Consider the following 23,678-nt stretch of genomic DNA (forward strand, 5'->3'; position numbering starts at 1 on the left):
TCCCGCACCCATGTCAAAAAGCCCAGTGTGGTGGCCCTCTCTAGTAGTCTGAGACTGGGGGAAGTGGGTCACACAGATTCCTGGAGCATGCAGTAGCCAGCTTAACTGAACCTGCAAGCTCCAAGTATGTGAGAGGCCCTGTCTCAAAGATGAAGATCATAACATGGAGATAAGACTGAGGATGTCCAAGTCTGCCATGCTCATGCTTGCACACGCATGCGCGCATGCACACACACACACACACACAAACACACACACACATTTGATGAACATCTCTGGAGCCCTGGCTATATGCTTATTGGGCAGTTTGCTTGGTTTTCTTGCTTCATCCTCATAAGAGATAGAAACCGGGTTCAGTATTATCTATATTCCATTAGACCAGATAAACTGATGGTCAGAGAGGGAAAATAACTTATTTAGAAATGAGTAGTCAGGTTTGAATTCAGTATCTCAGGTATGTGTCTCTCCTCTCTCCCTCTCCCTCTCTTCCCCCACCCCCCATATGTGATGGAGTCGCAGTCCTCCAGCCTCAGACTCCTGAGTGCTGGAATTACAGGTGTGTACCATTAGGCCTGGGAAACCTAAGCTCTGTCTTGACTGCCTTGCTAAAAGGTTTGTTCATCCTGCAGCCAGTTGGTAATTTTCCGAATGGAACCAAGCTTCGCCTGCAGGTATTGTATGAGCAGATTTGCTCTTTAGCTCCTCCCCAAGTCTCACTCCTTCTGGATAGGAATTTAACTTTCCCATTACATAACCAAATAAATAAATAAATAGATAAATAAATAAATACGTTTTGGACAAACAAAAAAAACAGTGTCCCCAGTGACAGCCCTGTTTTCTCGGTGTCACTATAAAATTGCATATTATGTCTCAGCAAGGACCTCAGTACCCAAGTCGCAGTTAAAACATCACCATAGAAACACACTAATACTCTCCAAAAACTGTAACTTCGGCCTTCTCTCATCTATGTAGAGTCTAGACTATTACTTGGGGCTTCCTTTAAATGACATTCATTATACTCAAGCACTGTTTCTACTGTAGGAGTCTGTGGAAGCTGGTGATGGTGGCAGTGGTGGCACGGTACATGCCTTTTATCCCAGCACTCAGGAGGCAGATGGATCTCTCTGAGTTTAAAGGCCAGCCTGGTCTACAGAGTGACTTCCATGGCACAGAGGAAAAACAACAACAACAAAATAAAACCAAACAAACAAACAAAAGAATCTGTGGAAGTCACTGAAGATCTCAGACTTCTTAGGTTTTAAAACCATAAATTAATAACCCATTACACTCAAAATGAGCTTCAAGTTTACTAGAATTTAAAAACCACAGAAGTGTGAACTTATCTCAATGCAGTTTTGACACTGAGACCATTTCCAGTCTCTTTCAGGCAGACGTGAGCTGGAGAGTGAAGGAATCTAGACACAGGCGGGACCGCAAGAGGGGAAATGGAGGTGTGGTTTCTGGTGCCTGGCTTCAAAGGCTGGGGGCAACCCTGAGCCCAGCCTATTTCTTTTTAGCTAGACTAATTTCTGTAAAGAGAGGAAAAACCACTCAGGCAAAGTCAAACTTCCCCATAATTTAACAATGCCCCAGTTTCCAAGCTATCGTCCTCTGATCTTTGTCATTGTGCTGAGGAGGCAGACAGTCAGGGTTGTGTGAAGGGCCAGCCTAGCACACTGCAGGTATCCAGCCTCGGGCTGTTTCCTTGTATCTTCTCTCCCTTCACCATCTCTCTCTTCCCCCTCTTTTCTTCTCCTCCTCTTTCTCCCCTCTCTGAGTTTTTGATGCCATTGTTTTTATTCTTTTTTTTTTTTTTTGGCAGCTAGGAAGAGATGAACTAGCAATGCTGTGTAAAGGCAGCTATGTCATACGTTTGTGTTTCTCAGGTCTTGACAGCAGATCTCTTCCCCTGCATGCCTATCAAGGGTAAGTGTCCAGTCTTCTCTCCTACCTCACACACTCACCACATCAGAAACACACTGTGCCCAATGGTAGTGATAAAGCTGCTTAGTTGAGAAAGGGGGTATGAAGATAGAGTCAGATCACCACAGGGAGTTTCTAGGTAGATTTAGGTTCTAAACTCTAAGGATCACTGTCAATTTTAGGCTACGTTTCTGATAAATGTAAATATAGATTGAGAGCTAAATTCCCCCTTTAAACAAAATGGTTCCTTCTGAAATCCAGACTATTTCCTCTGTAAATCAGACACTTAAAGATGTAGTGCCATTCTCTGTTCACAGCTTACAGTGACTCTCACCGCCTTATAAGACAGCCCAACACAAAATCCTGACAGCCTGTGGAGCTCAGAGCGCTTCCTTCCTCTGAGCCAAACCGACCTCTTGATGCTTTCCCCAAATTGGTCTCAGATCTGCCCTCTGAAGAGACACAAAACAAACCTAATCCCTCTACTAGACATTCAATCCCTTTATGTGACTCAGGCTACACTTCCATCAAGGATCTAATAAGACCAATTACCTTTCCCCTCCTGCTCCTTTCAGTGGTAGACCAGGCTTATATGGATCCACTTTAATATGCAGGCAGGGAAAACCCAATCCCCTCTTCTCCCACAGTCCCTACTTAGTGCTTCAGTCAATACTCAGTCCTGGGTCCTCAGACACAGAGGAGAGCCCAGTGAAGGGCAGCGCTATGCAGGCAAGCTACCCGACTTTCCTCTGTTATGTAACACTCCTCCTGCAGACTAAGGGACACCTGGCTCAGAGATCCTCTTTTGTTAAAGCCACAGAATCTCAACTTGTGAGTCAGAATCATGAGACTTTCCCCCAGGATTTGCCCCTGACAGTTTGATCAGTTCCAGTTAAGACAGAATGTGTGACGGGCACTCATTACCCTTACATTGGAGAAACACTCATTTAAGTGAAAAAACTACAAAGTGCAAAGTTTGATGAGTAAAAAGTATCTTGCAGGCCCAGTGAATGGATAAGGGGGCTTGCTGCCAAGCCAGAGGACTTAAGTTCAATCCTCAGAACCCACATGATGAAAGGGGGAGAACCAACAAGTTGTCCTCTGATTATCACACATGCATCTGAAATACACACGCACACAGTGTACAACATATTTAATATCTAACTTATTTATCACATCCATTTAAGTTCAATTATTAAGCCCCATGTTACATAAATTATCAAACAATTCTTAAAGTCATTTATTATTCATATCACATTAATCAATAAGCCTATCAAAATTCTTCCAGAATATGGAGGGGACAAATAGCATCACCTGCAAGTTACAGACAGATAAACTCAAGTATTTTGGGGAAAATACACAATATAGGTCTTACAGGGGAACCAGGCTCCTGAACTGCATGTCAGCTGTTTGGGATTGGCCAACAACACAGGGCCTGGGACAGAGCTGAGGAAGTGCACAGGGAGGGAGGGCATCTGGATCCACATGCTGCTGATCAACTTTGTGACAAAAATCAACATATAAATCACGCCTGGCTAAGCACCTCCACACATATCCTATGCTGCTCTGTGTGAGTTTTAGTAAAGCTATAGAAGGATTCCAACACACAGGTTCTAACAAGTCAGAGTATTTCACAGAGATACCTGGAGAATTTAATTATGTAAAGAAAAACCCTTTTCTTGAAGAACAGCAGCTTATTTCTTTCCAAAATAACTGCTGTGGTTTTTTGCAAACACAGAGCGTGTCTCCTCTCTAACTCAGCCGTGAGGTCATCCCATCCCAAGGCAGCTCTGCGGATCCTGGTTCCTTCTGGAGAAGTGAACCTAGGGCCTGCTCAATAGCTTAGCCTTTCACAGACTGAGGAAAGAGTGGAGCAAAAGCCTTAGGAAGAAGGCTTGGTCATTATCCTGTTACAGCACTTCATAGATTTTTGCAAAATACGTGTAGCAAAGGCACCTAAGTTTCATTTTCTGTTAGGAATGAAGACTGTCTGTCACTGGTTCGCTGACCTTCTTCTTCTTCTTTCTGGAACTTTCAAAACTTGTCTCAATGTGCACAAAATTCATTCTTTGGACCTGTGAGAGTCAGAGAGAGGTACATTAAAGCAGAGATGTGACGCCTCACAAGACATCTATAAAACAGGAAGACCAAGCATGCATAACCGATCCAAACCTGCTTTCCTGTGGGCTTGCTTGGCCCAGATCATAACCCTGCTGCCAGTATCAGAATCTGGCATTCCAAGTTTCAGGAGCTCCAGTCCCCTGGAGGCAGCCAGTTTCTGGGACAGTTTCTTGGCTCTCTATTGAATTCACACATCCAACTCTTGAGGGGAGGGCTGTTGATCAAGGTGTGGGGCCAACAAGGAGCAAGCAAGGGTCAGGAGAGATCTAGGGCACTGATTATTTTAGAGGCAGACATAATGTAAGTCCCTCTTCCAGCCAGCAGAGACATACAGCCTTGTCTTTTCTGCAACTGTTTAGACCAACAACTTAAAAAGACAATGACTCCTTTGCTGAAGAAAAGTATATATTATTAATTACAGGGAAGTTGATCAGTGAATTATCACTAATTATCATTCCCATTAGTTAAAGATCTTGGGACTTATTTTGACTCAACTGAATGACTAACTGGAAGTATATATATATATATATATATATATATATATATATATATATATCTGTCAGACAACCTCTGATGCCTGGAGTTCCAAGAAAAGCATATAAAAGACATTTGTATATTATTCGGTCACTAGAAAGGAGGAATTTGCCGGGCAGTGATTTTATGAGAGGGCTGAATCTCTCATCTCAGAAACCACAAACTCCCTTTAACCTTAACTAAAACACTGACTAATAAAATAGTGAAAGTAAGCCGGGCGGGGTGGCGCACGCCTTTAATCCCAGCACTCAGGAGGCAGAGGCAGGCGGATTTCTGAGTTCGAGGCCAGCCTGGTCTACAGAGTGAGTTCCAGGACAGCCAGGGCCACACAGAGAAACCCTGTCTCGAAAAAACAAAACAATAAAAATAGTGAAAGCTTGCTAATCAACTAACTCATTTGTTCATGTGTGCAGGAGTGTGAAGTGGTTTGCTCTAAAGAAAAATGAACAGCAACATCAAAACACAAAGCACAAGCCAGCTTTTTCACCTATGAGATGAGTTTGTTATAGTTTGGCTGTAAGAAAAAGCATTTGATAAAGTTCATCTTGTCTGGAAATGCTGTGGAACTCGGACTCTCCTATCACTCCTGGGAGCACATGGAAAAAGAGAGACAACGGCTGAACAGCTTTAAACGACCACTTCTCCTGATGCTTTAACTAAGCTTAGTCCTATTTTCTTCTATTTCCAAATAAACGAGTTTTATTTTAAACTGTAGCACTACAATTTTATTTCATGGAGCTAATCAAAATACCTTCAATAATTTATAGTTTTATGGCAACCAGTGAAACCTGCAGATTCTCAATGGTTTGTAGGAAACTGCATGTTACCAGTCAGGGGCCACTTCCACATAGATAAATGATCTATATGAATTGTATAAGCTAACACATCCACACAATATCTACACAAGGTATATTCTGACTGGTTACATTTGTACCTTTGATGCCAAATGTCAACTGGCCAAGCAATTAGGCAGGCTAGATAGATCACCTGTAAACACATCAGATAGGAATCAAATGCATTTATATTTAATAAAATGTTTGTTTTTATTTGTGTTCGCCTGGATATATGTGTGTACACCACATGTGCACCTGGTTTCCCGAGGAGACTGAGGATCTTCTCAGATATACATGAGATATCAAGAAATCACATATAAGGGTCCTCCAGAGAGATGTCTCCATGGATAAAAGCACTCGCAGAGAACAGGGTTTGGTTCCCAGCACCCATACTATGACTCACAACTGTCAGTTACTCCAGTCCCAGGGTATTTCAGGTGCACATCACTACAGCAGTTGATGTAATACACCTGCACTATGTCCCCAGCCTTGCCATAGTTTAAATACACAGTTCTTAATTTACTTCTTAGCCAGGCATGGAGGCTCCTATCTCTAAGAACAGCACTGGAAGACTGTGGGAGGACTGTTTTAAGTTCAAGGGCAGCTTGAGCTTCAGTGTCTCAAAGAGACCAAAATTTAAAAACCACTAAATGTTTCTTGTAATCAGACTACTAAGAGGCTACCATGATTAGTTACCAATAGAGCCCAGGGAATACAGAATTTACATGGGCCTGAAGGCTTAGAAGATATACTTTCTACTGTATGAGGCTTAACGAATTTCCACTGCTGACTTAGTAGCATTCTACTTAAGAAGCCCAAGAACAGAATTTGCGTCATGTACAGACGGAGAGCCACTTCATCTGAGAGTATGTGGATGGTATTATGGAAGGTCTTTTCTTTACAAATGACTGTTATTTCCTCTATAGTTGCCATCTTAAAAATGCTTATTATTTGAATATTGTCCCAGAATTTTCTTTTTGGCTGTCTTTTCTGCTTCCTATTCTTTCTTTCTCTTTCTTTTCCTCTCCCCACTCCTCTCCCTTCACCCATCTATGAGGGATTTTTATCTCCTAAGAATCAATTATATTTCATAAGCTAAGAGCCCCACAGTTACACGTTCAATTCAGATCTCTTCTGAACCACACATGTGCATGTGCGTGTGCATCCCACTATAGTCTCCACATGGTCGTTGCAAAGACAACTCAGCTGTACTACAGCTGAGACTGGAATTCATCACCTGATCCTCTAAGCATGATGCCAGTCATTGGTCTTGCCTAAGGTGCTCAAGGTAAAAGTCTGAGATTGGTGGGGAGCTCATGAGGCCTCAACCTTAGGCAAAGAAGTACAGACAACTATGGAATGTTGAGTGAGAGAAATACTTTTCCCTAGAGAAGAGCACACAGATTGGTTATCCAATACCAAATGATCAGCCCTGAAAACACACATACCAACAAACATATGGACTGAGCAGGTTGTATTTATATATTTAGGAATACACACACACACATATAATATACAATAAAATATATAGTAATGTAAAAATAATCCTAGTCATTATTTCAGGATTGAGCCTTGTGAAGAGTCATTAAGCACATGCTACAATATGATGCAATGGTGTGTTGTCCAAACAGACATCCATTCTTTCAGCAAACACTGTGCAGGAGACAGATCTAAGGGAACAAGAAATGAGAATCCCCATGCTGAGGATTGTACAGTCTGCTTACATTACTTTTTGTCTTAGAATCTTCCAATGGTCTCACATTAGTCATGGATGTCTGCTTGGTAGTGGCGCTTGTTCAGGTGTGACTCACATGCTTGCCCACTCTGGCAGGCTGGGTGAGAGGTTACTGGATTCCTTGAGTAAGGTCACATCTGGCTACAACCGTGTGCTTTGATCTCATACCCTGTCCCTTTCTAATTCTAGTTCTTTGCCTAAAATACTCTTCTCTCTTATATCTTCACTTGTAGATTCTGATTCTGGGGAAAAATTATTTCCCCAAAGAAATTTTGCCAATCCCTGTGATATTATTCTGGACATATATTTAGTTTCTACAGTTTCTAGCTCCTAATTCCTGCCTCAGGGCATGTCATAGAAATTCAAATCTTCTGTCTTTCTGACCTACTTTTTCTGATAGTAGATGCTAGACAAAAAACAGCAGATATTACCCTCATTTTAGAAAGTGACCTGCCTCAATTGAGACCAGGGAGACAGGCTGTAACAGCCTCTGTCATCTAGTCTGTTAGCATTACAATCCTGAAAGGACAAATGCCAGAGAGAGCATGGGAGCTCTATGCCCCTTCTCCTATACACCACTCCATGCACCTTCTAACATCCATTATAAACACAGTGTGCTCCCCTAAATTTGAGGAGCCATTCAAACAAATTAGTTGAACTTGAGGGGGTGTAGGAATCCTAAATTGTGCCAATAGGTCAGAGGCACAGGAGAAAGAAACAATGTGTAGCTAGCAATTGGCATCTAAATGTGTGTGTCTGGGGAGTACAGATGGTGCACTGGGTACAACTTTAAGTAGACAGTGTCAACTGAGTTGGACAATACTGAATTGGTGTCTCCTGTCTTAGAAAGGATTGCTTGCTTTTGGTGAAGAGAAATCCTCATATTTTTCAACGTCCTAAAAATCTTCTTTGTTGGAGCTAAAACATGGCTTAGCAGATGAAGTGCCTGTTGCTCCAGCATTGTGTTAAAGCTGGGTACAGTGGTAATGTCTACCATCTCAGTTCTGGGTAAGGCTCCAAGAGAGGCAGATCCCTGGAGCTCACTGGTCTGCTAGTCTGGCTGAATTGGTGAGGTCTATGTTCTAGAAACCCTGACTCAAAAACAAAGTAGAGAGAGTAACTGAGGGAATAGCAGACACTGACTTTCTGCATGCTGTGTATACATACATACTCATGTATACTGGCACACAAATGAACACATACATACATACATACATACATACATACAATGTACACAAACGGAGGGAAGAATAAAAAGTCTTTTATGCTGATTGAGTTGTGAGAGCAAAAGGAAAACAGTCTGCTTTATTTATCCAAAAAATCTCAATTACATTAAGTTTCCCAATCACACAATCTACAGAATTCTAGATGGGGAACAAGGCATTTTAGTCACATTTGTATCAGCAACATCTAGGAAGTGCCTTACATGTAGAAAAGGCGTAAGAATAAATGAATCTTCAAATAGCACCATTTGCAATGTAGAAATGCACTAGGATGGAGTGGGTGCAGGATGGTGGCTCTCCACATAGTTGTCGTCTGATGATGACTTGAGTGTCAGTGGTGATGTACCCAAGTCAAACACGAGCGATAGTTAGAAGTTAGGAAACCGGCCAATGGGCTATGGCAGTGAAAGGAATTAGGTATGTCAGTGGTAACTCCTAGATTTTAGTTGGGTTAATGTGTAAATGAAGGAGCTATTCTCTTGGCCAAAGAACAATGTGGATTTTGAACCTGGTGAGTGTAGACAGAGTACCTGCAAAACTTCCTCAGGGACTATACTGAACAGCAGATGGCTGAGTGTCAGGATAGAACTTAGGGTTGGAGATGTAATCTGAGAGTCAGCTGCCTGAATAATTAAGGTCCTGGGTGTGGAAGTGTTCGCCTATTGGGAGAGCAAAGCGTGAGAAGGGAAAGGGGCCAGGACACAGCCTTAAGGAATTCCAACACAGAGATTAGCTGTAAGAGGAGCCAACAAACAGGCTGAGAAAGAAAAAAATGACAGCTAAAATACTAGCAGACTGTTATGTCAAGAAATTCAGGGAAGCAGTGCTAAGAACAGGGAATGGGACAATCAAAGGCAGTGGTCAGCAGCATGAAGTGTTGCTGACAGGTAATGCATGGCAGGCACTGGTGTGTGCCCTGTTCAATCAGTTTCCTGGAGGCTACTGGGTACACTGAATTGTGGAGGTAGAAGTCAACTGAAAAGTGAATGACCTCAGGAAAAAAAAAAAAACTGAACAAAAGTACACAAAGCATTATGAAAGTCAAAGGCCTGGGGAAATACAGAGAACTTAGATGAGAGATATTGATTTCCATCTTGAAGAGGGAGTAGCAGTTTCCAGACAGAAGTAGTGGTAGACACAGAGGGAGGAGGTCACTTGAGGCAGAGTTCAGCATATTTTAAGTTGCTGAGTTGTGAAAAGACAAAGAAGAAAAGGAAAAAACCGACAAGGAAAGTACATGGGACAATGGGAAACATCCTTCTATCAGAGCAGCTCGCAGGGCTAGGTTTTATATATCCTCCATTATTACTCAATATGATGTTAGTATAAATTAACTTATCAAATGATCTCCCCGTGTCAGCCAGCTGGAAGCCAGGTCTCTCAGGCTTTGGAAAGAAAACAGACATATTTCCATATAGCAAGAGTGAGCAGTTCAGGCCACGGTAATTATCTTGCATCAGGAGGTTGGGCTGTGTGGGGAAGCAAGGGATGGGCTGCCCTAGGCATCCAGGAAATACACTGAGAACTTTACATGCCTTGGTGAGAGTGCAATGGATTTGAATGTTGTTTACTTCAAACTTATTTTTCAGGTCCTATTTGGCCATATGCCTCTTCTATAAAATGTGATCTCTCTGGTGTCAATTCACAATGAAGCCTTAACTCTAGATTCTCTGGACTTGTCATTTCCTAGTCACAAAATGCTGTGGTCCAAAGAATCTATGTCCCTATAAAGAAGTGTGGCATTGACATTTGTTTGATTCTTCTCCCGTTTATCTTTTCTGGCATCATAAAAGGATTAACAGCAATTTAAAATAAATGATATTAACATAAATGTAGACTTGTTAAAATTGTAATGAATGAAGAGTCCAAGGCAAATGCTTACAGAGGATGCTTATCTCCAACCTCTGGGGAGCTATGGAAACTGCCTGTGTGTAATTTCTCTATTTTCTATCATAAGCAGGGTTCTGAATGTGAGTTTTATTAAGGAGATGAATGTATAGTCTTCAAGGGTTATTACTAGATTAATCCCATTTAACTCAAGAAGCTATTATACCATTCATCTTTCTATGTTCCCTAGGAAAAACGTCTCACAGTGAAGTCAGGGGTGCTGGTGCATGCCTTTAATTCCAGCACTCCTGAGCCTGAGGGAGACAGATATCTGTGAGTTCAAAGCCAGGTCCTACATAACTAGTTCCAGGCCAGCCAGGGATTCATAGTGAGACTCTGTCTAAATAAATAAAGTTTTATAAATACTGGAGTTGATAAATGCTTTTTGAGCACCCTTTCTGTTGCAGACATTGATGTAAGCACTACAAATTCAAAACTGATCCAAATGTGTTCTATGTCCTTACAGCAAGCCGGGGAGGGAGAACAGTCAGAGAACTGATGGTGGTCATGGTGAAGGCGCAGGACGCACTCCAGTAAGATTTGAGCCAGTTTTCTTCAGGAGACATGCAAGGCTTCAAAGACATGGAGTATGAAGTAAGAATTACAGGCAGACAGTGTCAGCAGACACATGGCATAAGAAAAGGGTTGTGGACAAATAGAAACAAAAAGAATTATACAAAGAATCAACAAAACCAGGAGCTGGTTCTTTGAGAAAATCAACAAGATAGATTAACCCTTAGCCAGACAAAGCAGAGGGCACAGAGACAGTATCCGAATAAAATCAGAAATGAAAAGGGAAACATAACAATGAAATATATCTTAAAATTACTATTCTGTTTGTTGAATACCAACAACTGAAAATATTAAAATCATGTCCTACAAACATCGTGGCAATACTATTGATAATTTTCCCCACTGTGCTTGAAATTGGCATTTTCTTAAGGTTTAACTTCAAAGAATTTTTGCTATTTTGAAATGTTTAAAATATACTTACTGATAAAATAATTTTTATCCTAGAAACACTGATAATTTTTTTAAGTAAACTGATTGTTAGACAATGTACACAGAGGGCTGGAGAGATGGCTCAGCATTTAAGAGCACTGACAATGTGCACAGATACATAATGTGTTTTAAATACTCTCTCACTATGTCAGGTGGTATCATATAAGGGCTTTTGAATTTATTTTTTAATGATTCATTTTTAATATTTTATGCTCTTTACTATGCTTAATTCCCAAAGAATATTTTGTATGTTTTGAAACAATTTAGTATTCAATATTAGATATAGGATTCTCAGTTATGGATAGTATTAAATATTCATTAATGATATTTTTAGGGTATGAAAGGATATTGAACATAAAAGTTGAACAAAATTTTTATGCATTATTTGATTCTCAAAATATTCAATATCATTAACATGTTTGATGTATAAAATGCATTTAAATAATAAACAAATTTAAGAAAAAAAATAAAGGGCTGCAGAGAAGACATTGCAGACAGCAAGAGCACAGGTACAGGGTAGGAGGCAGCACACCCACGCCCCTGGGGACTCTGAGAATGTGTTCAATGAGACTAACAGGAAGGGGTGCAATGGGCTGAGAATACCATCTCTCAAGTGTGGACTTTGTCGTAGCACGGTGTGCAACCAAAGGGTTGTTGAAGACACATATCTGGGCAGCAGTGTGAAGGGCTGCAGGGAAGGCTGAGCTGAGAAGCAATGAAACTGCTTTAAAGGAGGAATGCCTGAGGAGGAGCAAGAGAAGCAGCAAGGTCCTGGCAGAGCAGCCAGGGGCTGGAAGGCTGAGAGAATGACAGCCTCCACTCAAGCCCAACTTGACCTCCCTATTCACTGGGAGCAGCACAAGGATGGGAAGCAAAGAACACAAAAGGACAAAGTTACCCATGTTGGTAATGCTGCTGACCAAGATGAGAGCCAAACAAGACTAAGGGTGTGGGGGCCAGACAGAGGGTGACTAGGACGGGTATCATGAGAGTGCTAGGCTAATGCTGCAAGAGTAGCTCGTGGCAGAGGAAACGGCACTAGAACAAACACTGAAGGAAGTTCTCTCAACAAAGGAGGGGGATAGTGCTCTTCTGACATATGCAAGGAAAGAGAGAAAGTTAAAGATTTCCTCCTCCTCCTGCTCCTCCTTCTGCTGCTCCTCCTCCTCTTCCTGCTCCTCCTCCTCCTCTTTCTCCTCCTTCTCCTTCTCCTCCTCCTCCTCCTGTTCTTCCTCCTTCTCAACTTACTCTTAACATATAGTCTTGACTAGAACTTGCTATTAGGCTGGCCTCTAACTCACAGAGATATGCCTGCCTCTGCCTACCTTGATTATACTTCTTCATTGGTAATGGAGTTATATTAAGACAAATCTTCTATTTACTGAAAATATTCTTAGGTGAAAATGCAGCTCGTGGCCCTGTTCAGCACAAGAGAATACAGGGAAAGGAGCCAATAAAAGATATGTAAAAATAATGGCCAGGTTACATCACCTTCAGCCTACTTCCATCTCCCTGGAAATCGGCCTCTTGGTGCAGCCCCAGGGTCCTCCTAGTTCTTCCCTTCTGCCCCCTTTCAGTCTTTCTTTCTAGCCCATCTCATTCCTTTGTAACTCCCTGTGAACCAGCAGAACTTCTTTGTCTAACAGAGATGCACAACAGCCATACTTGGCTGGGACACCCAGAACTGTTACACTTGACTAGGACCCAGATTGGGACAACAGCAACCAAAGGAAGATACCCATCCATCAAAGGCCACCACCCATTGAAGGCAAGACCAGATAGCTACACCAAGAAACACCTCAAACATCATAACACCAGATGCCTATGTCCCAGTACAAAATTGCAAACATGAACAACCATGACAATGTGCCTCCTCCAAAAGACGACGGCCCCAATAAAAGTAACTTAGCTCAAGCACAACACAGGACTTTAAAATAACAATTATGAGTATGTTCAAGGACCTTAACACTATTATAAATAAGTGTTTTAATGAAGATTGTAAAGAGGAAATGATGAAAACAACATAATACATAAAAGCAGAATTCAGTAAGGAAATAGAATTACTAAAAGTCAAAGTGGAAAAAAAATCAAAGTGAAAAACTTAGGAAGTCAAGCAAAAGCCTTGTAGGTAATCCTCACCAATAGATTAAAAGACATGGAAAAAATTCAGGTATTGAAGACAAAGAAGAAGAAATGTGTATTTCAGTTAAAGAAAATATTAAATGTAAAAAAAAAAATCAGGCACAAAATATCCAAGAAATATGGGACACTATGAAAAGACTAAACCTGTGGGTTAATAGAGAAAGAAGAAACCCAGGTCAAAATCAATCTATTTATCTCTCTATCTATACACATATGCACACATATATTTTAAATAAAAGCATAGAATAAAATTTTTCCAATCTAAAAAGATACTTGGAAAGATAAAAAAGATTTAGAGTACACCAAATAGAACCATAAAAAAATTACCCATAACACATAATAATCAAAACACTAAAAGTACAGTGCAAAGAGATGATTTTAAATGGGAAAAAGGCCAAGTCACATATAAAGGCAAGCCCACTAGAGTAACATTTGACTTTTTAATGGAGACTCTGAACACCAAAAGGGCTTAGTCAGATGTCTTATGAATTCTGAAAGACCACAGATTACAACCCCGACTAACCAGCTAAACTTCCCATCACAACTGATGGAGAAAGAAAAAAAAAGTTTCATGAAAAAAAATTTAAACAATTTCTGCCCACAAATTAAATTCTACAGAAGGCACTAGAAAGAATAAATCTGTCCAAAGAAAAAATTAGTGACACCTGAGAGGGCAAAAATGATAAGCAATCACAGAACAGTTAATCAAATAAAGAGGAGGGGGATGTGAACTCACCTAAACAAAATAATAGAAATTAATAAACACTGCTTAAAAATAACTTTCAATAACAATTGTCTTAATTTACTAATTAAAAAAAGACACAGGAAGACAGGATCTAACTCTTTGCTCTACACAAGAAACACACCTCACCACCAATGACACCTTTATCTTAGGATAAAAGGATGTTAAAAGATATTATAAGTAAAAAGAACCAAGAAGCAAGTAGGCATAGATATTTTAATATCTGAAAACACAGATTTCAAACAAACACTAATCAGCAAAGATGGGAAGGAAGGGCACTACATATACACTAAAGGGAATCCACAGAGAGTGTAATTCCAAACATTCATGCACCAAACACAAGGATGCCCAATTTCATAAATGAAACACTACAACAGCTAAAAATATATATTGATCCTCACAAAGTGATGATGGGTGATTTTAATACCCGACTCTTTGCAGTGGATAGGTCATCCAGAAAAAAACTAAATGTAGAAATGGTAGAGTTAAGTAACATCTAAATCAAATGTACCTAGCAGACATCTACGGAACACTTCACCCAAATACTAAATATGCCTTCTCAGCAGCCTTTGGAACCTACTCCACACTTGATCTTAGCCAAAAGGCTGAGAAGCGACTGGAACCTACTCCAAGACTGACCACATATGAGGACACAAACCAAGTCTCAACAGATACAGAAAAACTGAAATAACACCTTGCCTCTTATCTGATTACCTTGGGTATCAACAAGAATCAAAAGAGCAGAGTATACAAACTCAGGGAAGCTAACTTACCACTGAATGAATATTAGATCAAGAAAGAAATCAAGTAGGAAATTTAAACTTTTTAGAACTGAATACAAATGAAAACAACCTAAGGGACACAATGGGAGACAGTTCTAAGAAGCAATTTCATAGCACTAAGTGCCTATATTAAAACAAACAAACCACAAACCCTGGAGAGATTTCATATTAATAACCTAAGCTCTATGAAAAACCAGAAAGACATAATATTCAAAAAGAAGAGATGGGAAGAAATAACAAAACTCAGGGCTGAAATCATGAAAACAAAGAAATTGGGGCTGGAGAGATGACTCAGCAGGTAAGAGTACTGACTGCTCTTCCAGAGGTCCTGAGTTCAAATCCCAACAACCACATGGTGGCTCAAAACCATTTGTAATGAGATCTGACACTCTCTTCTGGTATGTCTGAAGACAGCTACAGTGTACTTTCATATAATAAATAAATCTTTTTAAAAAAGAAAACAAAGAAATTACAAGTAATTAATGAAGAATTGGCTCTTGGAGAAAATCAGCAAGATTAAAAACCTTTAGCCAAATTAACCAAAAGACACAGAAAGAGAATCTAAATCAATATAATTAAAAATATAAAGACACATTAAAAATAGTGTCATAAAAACATTATGACACCAAGGAAATTCTAAGAATCATAAGGATATACTTTAAAAAGTTGTATTTCACCAAATTAAAAAACATAAAAGAAATGGATGTATTTCTTGATAGATGAAAAAGTTAAATCAAAATAAAATAAACTATTTAAGCACAACCCCTAGTGAAACAGAAGAAATAACCAACCCTAAAAATCCCAGGGCCAGGCGGATTCAGTGAAAGCTACCAGACCTTCAAAGAAGAACTAATGCCAATCCTTCTCAAAGTATTCTGTAAAATAGAAACTGAAGGAAGATTTTAAAACTTTTTTTTTATAGATCCATTATTACTCTCGTACTAAAACCATGAAAAGACTCAACCAAAAGTAAAATTATAAATTAATATCATTTTGAACAAAAATGCAAAATTTTTCAATAATATAGTCGCAAACTGAATTCAAGAACATATCAAAAAGATCATCCACCATGATCAAGTGTGCGTCATCCAAGAGATGCAGGAAAGGTTCAATATAAGGTAAATGTAATACACTACATCAATGATTTTAGACCTTCCTGATACTGCAACCCTTTAGTACAGTTCCTCATATATTGATGACCCCCAACCATAAAATTATTTTGTTGCTACTTCATAACTATAATTTGTTATAAACAGTAATAGAAATTTCTGATATGCAGGATATCTGATACACAACCCACAGGTTGAGAACCACTGTACTACATTAAAAGACAAAAAACACAGGGTCATCTCATTAGATGCAGAAAAAGCCTTTGACAAAATCCAACACCCTTCATGATAAAAGTCCTGAGGAGACTAGGGCTACAAGGGGCATACCTCAACATAATAAAGGCAATTTACAGCAAAACCATAGACAACATCACCCTAAATAGAGACTCAAAGTATTCTTGATTAAAATCAGAAACAAGATAAGGATGTTCACGCTTTTTATAACTATTCAATATAGTACTTGAAGTCTTAGCTAGAGCAGTAAGACAACAGAAGGGGATGCAAACAGGGAAAAAGTAAAAGTATTCTTATATGCATATGATGTGATTTTATATATAAAAGGCCCTCAAAGATTCCACCAGGAAACTTCTACCACTGACAAACATTTTCAGCAAAAGTAACAGGATATACAATTAATACAGAAAAATCAGTAGCCTTCAGATATACAAATGACTTATAGACTAAGAAAGAAATCATAGAGACAGTATCTTCCACAACAGCCTCAAAAAAAAAAACAAAAACAAAAACAAAACAAAAATAAAGACCATCTTGGGATCTAACGGAGCATGTGAAAGACTTGTGCAATAAAAATTTTAAAATATTGAAGAAGGAAATTGGAGAAGCCATCATAAGACGACCTCCCATGTTCATAAAGCAGAGGGGTTAATATTTTGACAATGGCCATCCTACCAAAATCAGTCAACAGAGTCAACACAATCCCCCATAAGAATCTCAATATAATTCTTCACAGAAATTGAAAAGAACAATCACCAACTTCATATGGACACACACAAAACAACAGGATAGCCAAAACAGCCCTAAATAACAAAAGATCTTCTAGGGATGTCACTATCCCAGATTTCAAGTTGTACTACAGAGCTATGGTAATAAAAATATCATGGTATTGGTGTAAGAACAGACACAGTGATCACTGGAATAGAAATGGAGACCCAGACATAATTCTACAAACTATGGGCACATGATTTTTGACAAAAAGTCCAAAATACACAATGAAGAAAAGACAGCACCTTTAACAAATGGTGCTGGTCACACGAACTGCACATAAAAGGATGAAAATAGACGTAATATCTAACATCCCCAGCCAAACTCCAAATGGATCACACCTCAATTTCAGATCAGACATCCCGAATCTGACAGACGAGAAGGTGGGGAATAGGCTTGAACTCGTTGGCAGAGGAAGGACTTTCTGAACAGAACACAAAAAGCACATGAAACAAAAATGCCTCTGTGCAGCAAGCACCACCATTCAAAGCATCGGCCTACAGAAGGGGAAAACTTTACCAATTATACTTTTGACAGAGGGTTAGTATCTCTAGAATGTATGACAAACAAACAAAACAAGAAATAAAAACCAACCAACCAACCAAAAAATCAACAACACCAACAAAAAACAAATAGCCCAACTGAAAATGAGGTATAGACCTATATAGAGAATTGTCAATGATGAAATGGCTGAAAACATTTTTTTTTTAAGTTCAACATCATTAGGTATCAGGGAAATAAAAATTAAAACTAATTTGAGATTCTACCTTTCTGCAGTCAGTCTGACTAAGCTTAATGAAACAATGACAGCACACGCTGCTGAGGGTGGGAAGGGGACACTGGTGGGTGTGCAAACTGATATACTCACTATAGAATACACGTGTGGAGGCTTATCACAGCGCTGAAACTGGCTGGGTAGTGCTGACAAGTGCCTTTAATTCCAGTGTTTAGGAGGCAGAGGCAGATGGATCTCAGAGTTTGAGGTCAGCCTAGTGTACAGGGTGAGTTCTAGGACAGCCAGGGCAACACAGAGAAACCCTGTCTTGAAAACAACAACAAAACAGCTGAGATTAATCTACTGCAACCTAAAGCATTTTGAGCATGTTTCCAAAGGACTTTTCATCTTACTTCAGTGATACTTGCTCACTCACCTTTATTGTTGTTGCATACATAATAGCTAGAAATTGGAAACAGTCTACTACTATATATCCATCTACTGATGAATGGGCTTTGAAAATATGGATATTATTCAACATTAGATATTATGCAACTGGTAAGAAAAATGAAAGTTGCAGCTAAGTGAATGGGATTTAAATCAATCGTCCTGAGTAAAGTAACCCAGATTCCCCAAAACTAATTATCCATATTTTCTCTTTTTCTGTGTGTTAGCTTTTAAGCTTTAGACATATGTGTTTTCAATTAGAATAGTCATGGAGATTAGGTAGCTAGTAAGGGATCAGGGGAGAGAAGGGAATCTTCAAGTAAGAGAAAACAGAATATAGTGTTATAAGGAAATAAAGGCAGAAACTAGGATTGAATGGGGGAAGGACTGGAAGGCAAGGTAAAGAAGGGAATATGAGAAGAGATAAATGGAATCACCATACAAATGGAGGAGACAATACCCCAACTAGACATCTTACATCACACATGGTTATTTAGCATTTGCATATCATCTTCTGTGAACTGTTCTTGAGACAATTTATTGACTGAGTTCTTGATTAGGTTTTTAAAAAATTGTTAGTTCATTTGGAATTTGATACAATGTGTTTTGATAATTTTTTACAGTCCTTTCCATTTCTCTCAGACCAATTCCCGTGTCTATACAAATCTGTGTCTTTTAAAAAACAAAACAAAACATCAAGTCCCATGTGTGCTGGCAACATATACTCTTGGGTGTGTCGCTATCCACTGGAGTGTGGTCAATTTACCAGGAGTCACACCCTTAAAGAAAACCGACTTCCTATTCTAGAAGATATCTATTGTCATTAGCTTAGAGGTAAGACTTCATGTTCCCATCCCTCTCAGTGTTGGGATTTTGTCTAGCTTGAGCTTGTTCAGAACTTGTGCATGCTGTCACAACAGATTTGAAGAGATACCATGACCAAAGCAATTCCTTTTTTGCAGTGACCCCAGAGTCCTGGGAGGAAGGATGTGATATAATGTCTTATTCAAGAACATTCTCTGTTTCTTGACTAATCAGTGGATTTCTTTTGTCATTTACTGTAAGAAAAGTTTCTCTGATGAGGGTTGAGATATGCACAAATCTATGGGAATAAGGATAAGTTATTGGCAGCTGGTTTAATACTTTATCTGTTTAGCAGAATAATAGTGGTCGGTTTTCCTTTAGGGCCTGTGACCTGTCTAGCCACAAGATGTTGGCTTCCATAATGGTGCCAGGTATGGATAGCAGCCTTAAATCCAGGAAGAAAGTGATCACTTCCAGGATACTCATGCCGTTTATTGTGCCAGAGGGCAAGTTTTGCCATAACAGCTGAGTAAGCTTCCATCCACTTCTCTCCTCCATTGCATGCATGGAGCCTTCCAGGACTGTGAAAGCTACTCAGTACAGATGAAGATCTCAGGTCAGTATCAGCTTGATTTCTCTGTGAGTCAAGTACATGGTGTCTTCAGCAACAGGGCCTTACCTTCAAGTTCTGGAAGGCAACCAAGAGCACTGGCAACAACCTGTAATGAAGAGTTCTGGGATCCATGAGCCCTCACTGGCCAACGACTACAAAAGATGAGTACTCTTAACAACTCTAAAGGAGGAAACTTACCTACCTGTGGCACTGGGCTTTTTGTTAATCTGTGGTATCTAGTAGGGGCATTATTGTCCTGTTACAGAGTAACACCATTTTAACTCTTTTTCTACTGTGTATGCACATATTTTAGGAAGCATCTACAGTAGTAGGCCTCATTACCTATATTCCTTCCTCTACCCTGCCCTCCCATACCCGACCATCCTTAGCCTTCAATGGCCCATCATTCCCCTTTAGAACAATGCAGTCTATCACCCCTCCCCTAGAAGCTATACTCCATCCCCTTCTCTTAGAAGCCGCCCATGTCTCTACTTGTTTCCTGACCTCTGTGAGTATTCCAAATGAAACACAAATATTAAAAGATTCAAGCTAACATCCACAACTGAGAGGTGTCATGTGACATTTGTCTTTCTGAGTCTGGGTTACCTTAATCAGAAAGGTGGGGTTTTTTTTTTAGCTCTATTACTTGTGAATTTTGTAATTTCATTTTTAACAGTCAAATAATATTCAGTTACATAAAATCCCAGCACCAAGAAGTAGAGTGCCCATAAAGTCCCACCCCTAACCAAGAAGCCACTTGCAACTGATACCTGCTGGGAGAGGGAAAATTAGTTCTCTCCAGCGGCAACACCACATCCTGCCAGAGTCCATGGCTTTTGTGTGTGCTTTTTGTTTTGTTATTTTTCTGTTTTATTGGTTTTTGTTTGTTTAGATTTTTTGAGAAAAAAGAATGAAAACATGAGTTGGGTGGAGGATATCAGAGAAGTTGGGGAAGGGAAAATATGATAAAATATATTGTATAAATCTGTATAAAGTACAAATTTTAAAAATTCCATTGTGTAAATATAATGCATTTCATCCATTCATTGGCTTTGAGTCTTTTTATGTGTGGATGGGTATATTTTAGGAAGCATCTACAGTAGTAGGTTTCCTAATGATTTGTTTCAAAAATCTTTAGTGTTAGTTATCTTTCCCCATATTCCTCCTGTTTCTATTTCTTGGCCATTGTAAATACAGCATCAATGAACTGGGATGAGCTAGTGTCTCTATAGTAGAGTTCTTTGGAGATAGGCCTAAGAGTGGTATAGCTGAATCATGGAATAGATATATTTCTAGCTTTCCAAGGAATTTCCACACTGATTTCCATAGTGGCTGTACCAGTCTGCACTCCAACCAGCAGTGAATAGTGTCCCCTTCCTTCAGACCCTTATTCCTTGTGCTGGCTAGTTTTGTTTTGTTTTATCCTACTTGACAAAAATGAGAGCCCACCTTGAAAGGGGAACCCCAACTGCAAAATTGTCTCCTTTAAACTGGCCTGTGTGCAAGTCTGTGGGGGGCATCTTCTTAACTGCTAATCGAAGTAGGAATGCCCAACCTTCTGTGATTGCTACCATTTCTAGGAAGGCAAGTTTTAATTGTATAAGAAAATTAGCTGTGGGCTCAGAGGTTAAGAGCACTGGCTGCTCTTCCAGAGGACCTGGGTTTGATCCCAGCATCCACATGCTCAGAACCGTCTGTAATTTCAGTTTCAGGGGGGATCTGATGCCCTCTTTTGACCCCTCGGGTACTGTACACACATGATGAACAAATATAATGCAGGCAAAACATTCATACATATTTAACACAAATATACAAAGGAAGCAATAACTATGTAAGTCAGAAGAAGCAAGCTAGTAAGTAGCATTCCTCCATGGTCTCTGATTTGGTTCCTACCTCCACCTCTGGCTATGGCTTCAATTCAATAATGGATTGTAACCTGTAAGTGGAAATTAACCCTTTCCTCCCCAAACTGCTTTTGGTTATTATGTTTACCAAAGCAACAGAAAGAAAATGAGAGCATTCACCTTTGTAGATGTGGAGACTGAAGCTCAGTCTATTAAATAAATAGAATCCAGGTCTCCTGCTATCAAACTCATTGTTCATTATAATTTGCTTCTTCTACCCTAAAGAGGGGGAAAAGGTAGGAAATTTTAGGGGAGGTCATCAGAACTCTTTGTAGGTCCTGGGCTTCTACTTGGGATTGTCCCTTTCTTGAGGAGTCTACTGTGACCTAAACACAGCGAAAGTGGAATTTTTGCTCTTCTTTTGCACCCATTTACCTCATGTCTCTTAAATGTTTACTCATCATCATTTCCCTGTCATCAGAAGTGGCCTACACAGCATTCTGGAAATGAGTAAACGGAATGGCATAGATAGAGCCCCTAAAACGGCATCTCACCCATCAAGTCATTCAGTGACTGACAGCTGCAATCACTCTCACTGCCTCAAGACTCTCCAGCCATACTGCATCCCTATGGCAGGCTAACAGTTGGGTCCCAAGAGATGCCTATATCCTAACTCTCGAAACATGCGAATGCTCCTTTGTATGAGAAAGGGGAGGAAGGAGATACTCGCCAATGTGATTAACAATCTTGGGACAGGGAGATTATTAGTCCTTTAATTACTCAGGTGGGTTTAAATGATCCTGTGCAGTTAAAAGAAAAAGACACAAAGGGATATGAACACAGAAGACAGCAGTGAGCCACAGGCAGACTGGCGTCTCTATGGAGCAGAGCTATGGTTCTTTTGAGAAGCACTCTCTGTGGATGTCACACAAGTACAACATACATGTAGAGCTTTCTAGGGACACAGTGGTAGCAGAAACATAGACACTACTAAGTCATGTTTCCTTAAGACACCAAGATTATTACAAAAACAATTGTTCTCAAAATTAGCTATCATATTAACATGATCCTGGCCAAAATTCCAATCATATGCATGTTGGAACCCATTACATGGGTTCTAGTAGTCATACATTAGAGAAAATTACCATAAGGACATTCAGAGAGGCAAAGAGTTAAACTTCCAGATACCAAAACATACCATAAAATTAGAATAATTTGAGCATGATAACAATATTTCAAGAATAGATTTATACCAACAGAATACCAACTATAAAATATCTACTCATACCTAAGAACATGACCTTTCAGTTTTAGCAGGGCAGAGCAGACTGTTCAAATGTTATCAATACAGTGGGAAAAGTCTTTAAACTACAAAAAACTTCAGCTTGCTTAAGGAGTCAAGTATTTAAGAAAAAAAATCTTTAAAAATATGAGAAGTAGATATAGAACATTTTGATTATAACAGCATTGAGGAGAGGTGGGTTTTTTACTTTGTTTCTTTTTTTCTCCTTGTAAGACAAGGTCTTTCTCTGTATCCTTCATTAGCTTGGAACTCACTTTGTAGTCCAGGCTGGCCTCAAACTCACAGAGATTCCCTATTACATTTGCCCCCACAGTACTGGGATTAAAGACATGCACCACACATCTGGTAGAAAGAGTTTCTTAAGCAATACATGGAACAGTGAAACAATGGAAATATGTTCACATTCATGAGCTGTAAGACTTAATATTATCACTGTCATTACTACAGATTCAAAGCAAAACCCTTCAAAATCCTAACAATAGGCTAATGAGAGCTTGGCTTGTACAGACGGTTGCTGCAAAGCCTGATGAGCTTGGTCTAATCCCTGGAACCAATAAGGCAGAAGGGAAGAGATGAGATGTCATCTAACTTCTACATGCGCACCATGACACACATGTATTGCCTCCCCTACTAAGTGAGTGAAAAGGAACCTAGTAACATTTCTTACATAAATAAAAACAAAAGCTATTCTAAAATTTACAAGGAAGGGGCTGTCGAGATGGCTCAGAGGGTAAGAACACTGATTGCTCTTCCAAAGGTCCTGAGTTCAAATCCCAGCAACCACACGGTAGCTCACAACCATCTGTAATGGGATCTGACACTCTCTTCTGGTGTGTCTGAAGTCAGTTACAGCGTATTTATGTATAGTAATAAATAAATCTTTTAAAAGATTTTATAAGGAAGTATAGTGGCATAGC

At 39.6% G+C, this 23,678-nt stretch overlaps 1 protein-coding gene across 1 annotated transcript in view; it reads right to left on the reverse strand.

The window, feature by feature from the left end:
* Positions 1-3,109: 3,109 nt before the first annotated feature.
* The window catches only part of Hormad2 (HORMA domain containing 2), a 95,819-nt gene continuing 75,250 nt past the window's right edge, over positions 3,110-23,678 (reverse strand). Inside the window, exon 11 of the mRNA XM_021177751.1 lies at positions 3,110-3,998. Within this exon, the coding sequence (XP_021033410.1) occupies positions 3,897-3,998 (102 nt within the window). The 3' untranslated portion in view covers positions 3,110-3,896. The remainder of the gene's footprint in view (positions 3,999-23,678) is intronic.

The sequence above is a fragment of the Mus caroli genome, chromosome 11 (assembly GCF_900094665.2).
Source record: "Mus caroli chromosome 11, CAROLI_EIJ_v1.1, whole genome shotgun sequence".
Lineage (NCBI taxonomy): Eukaryota > Metazoa > Chordata > Mammalia > Rodentia > Muridae > Mus > Mus caroli.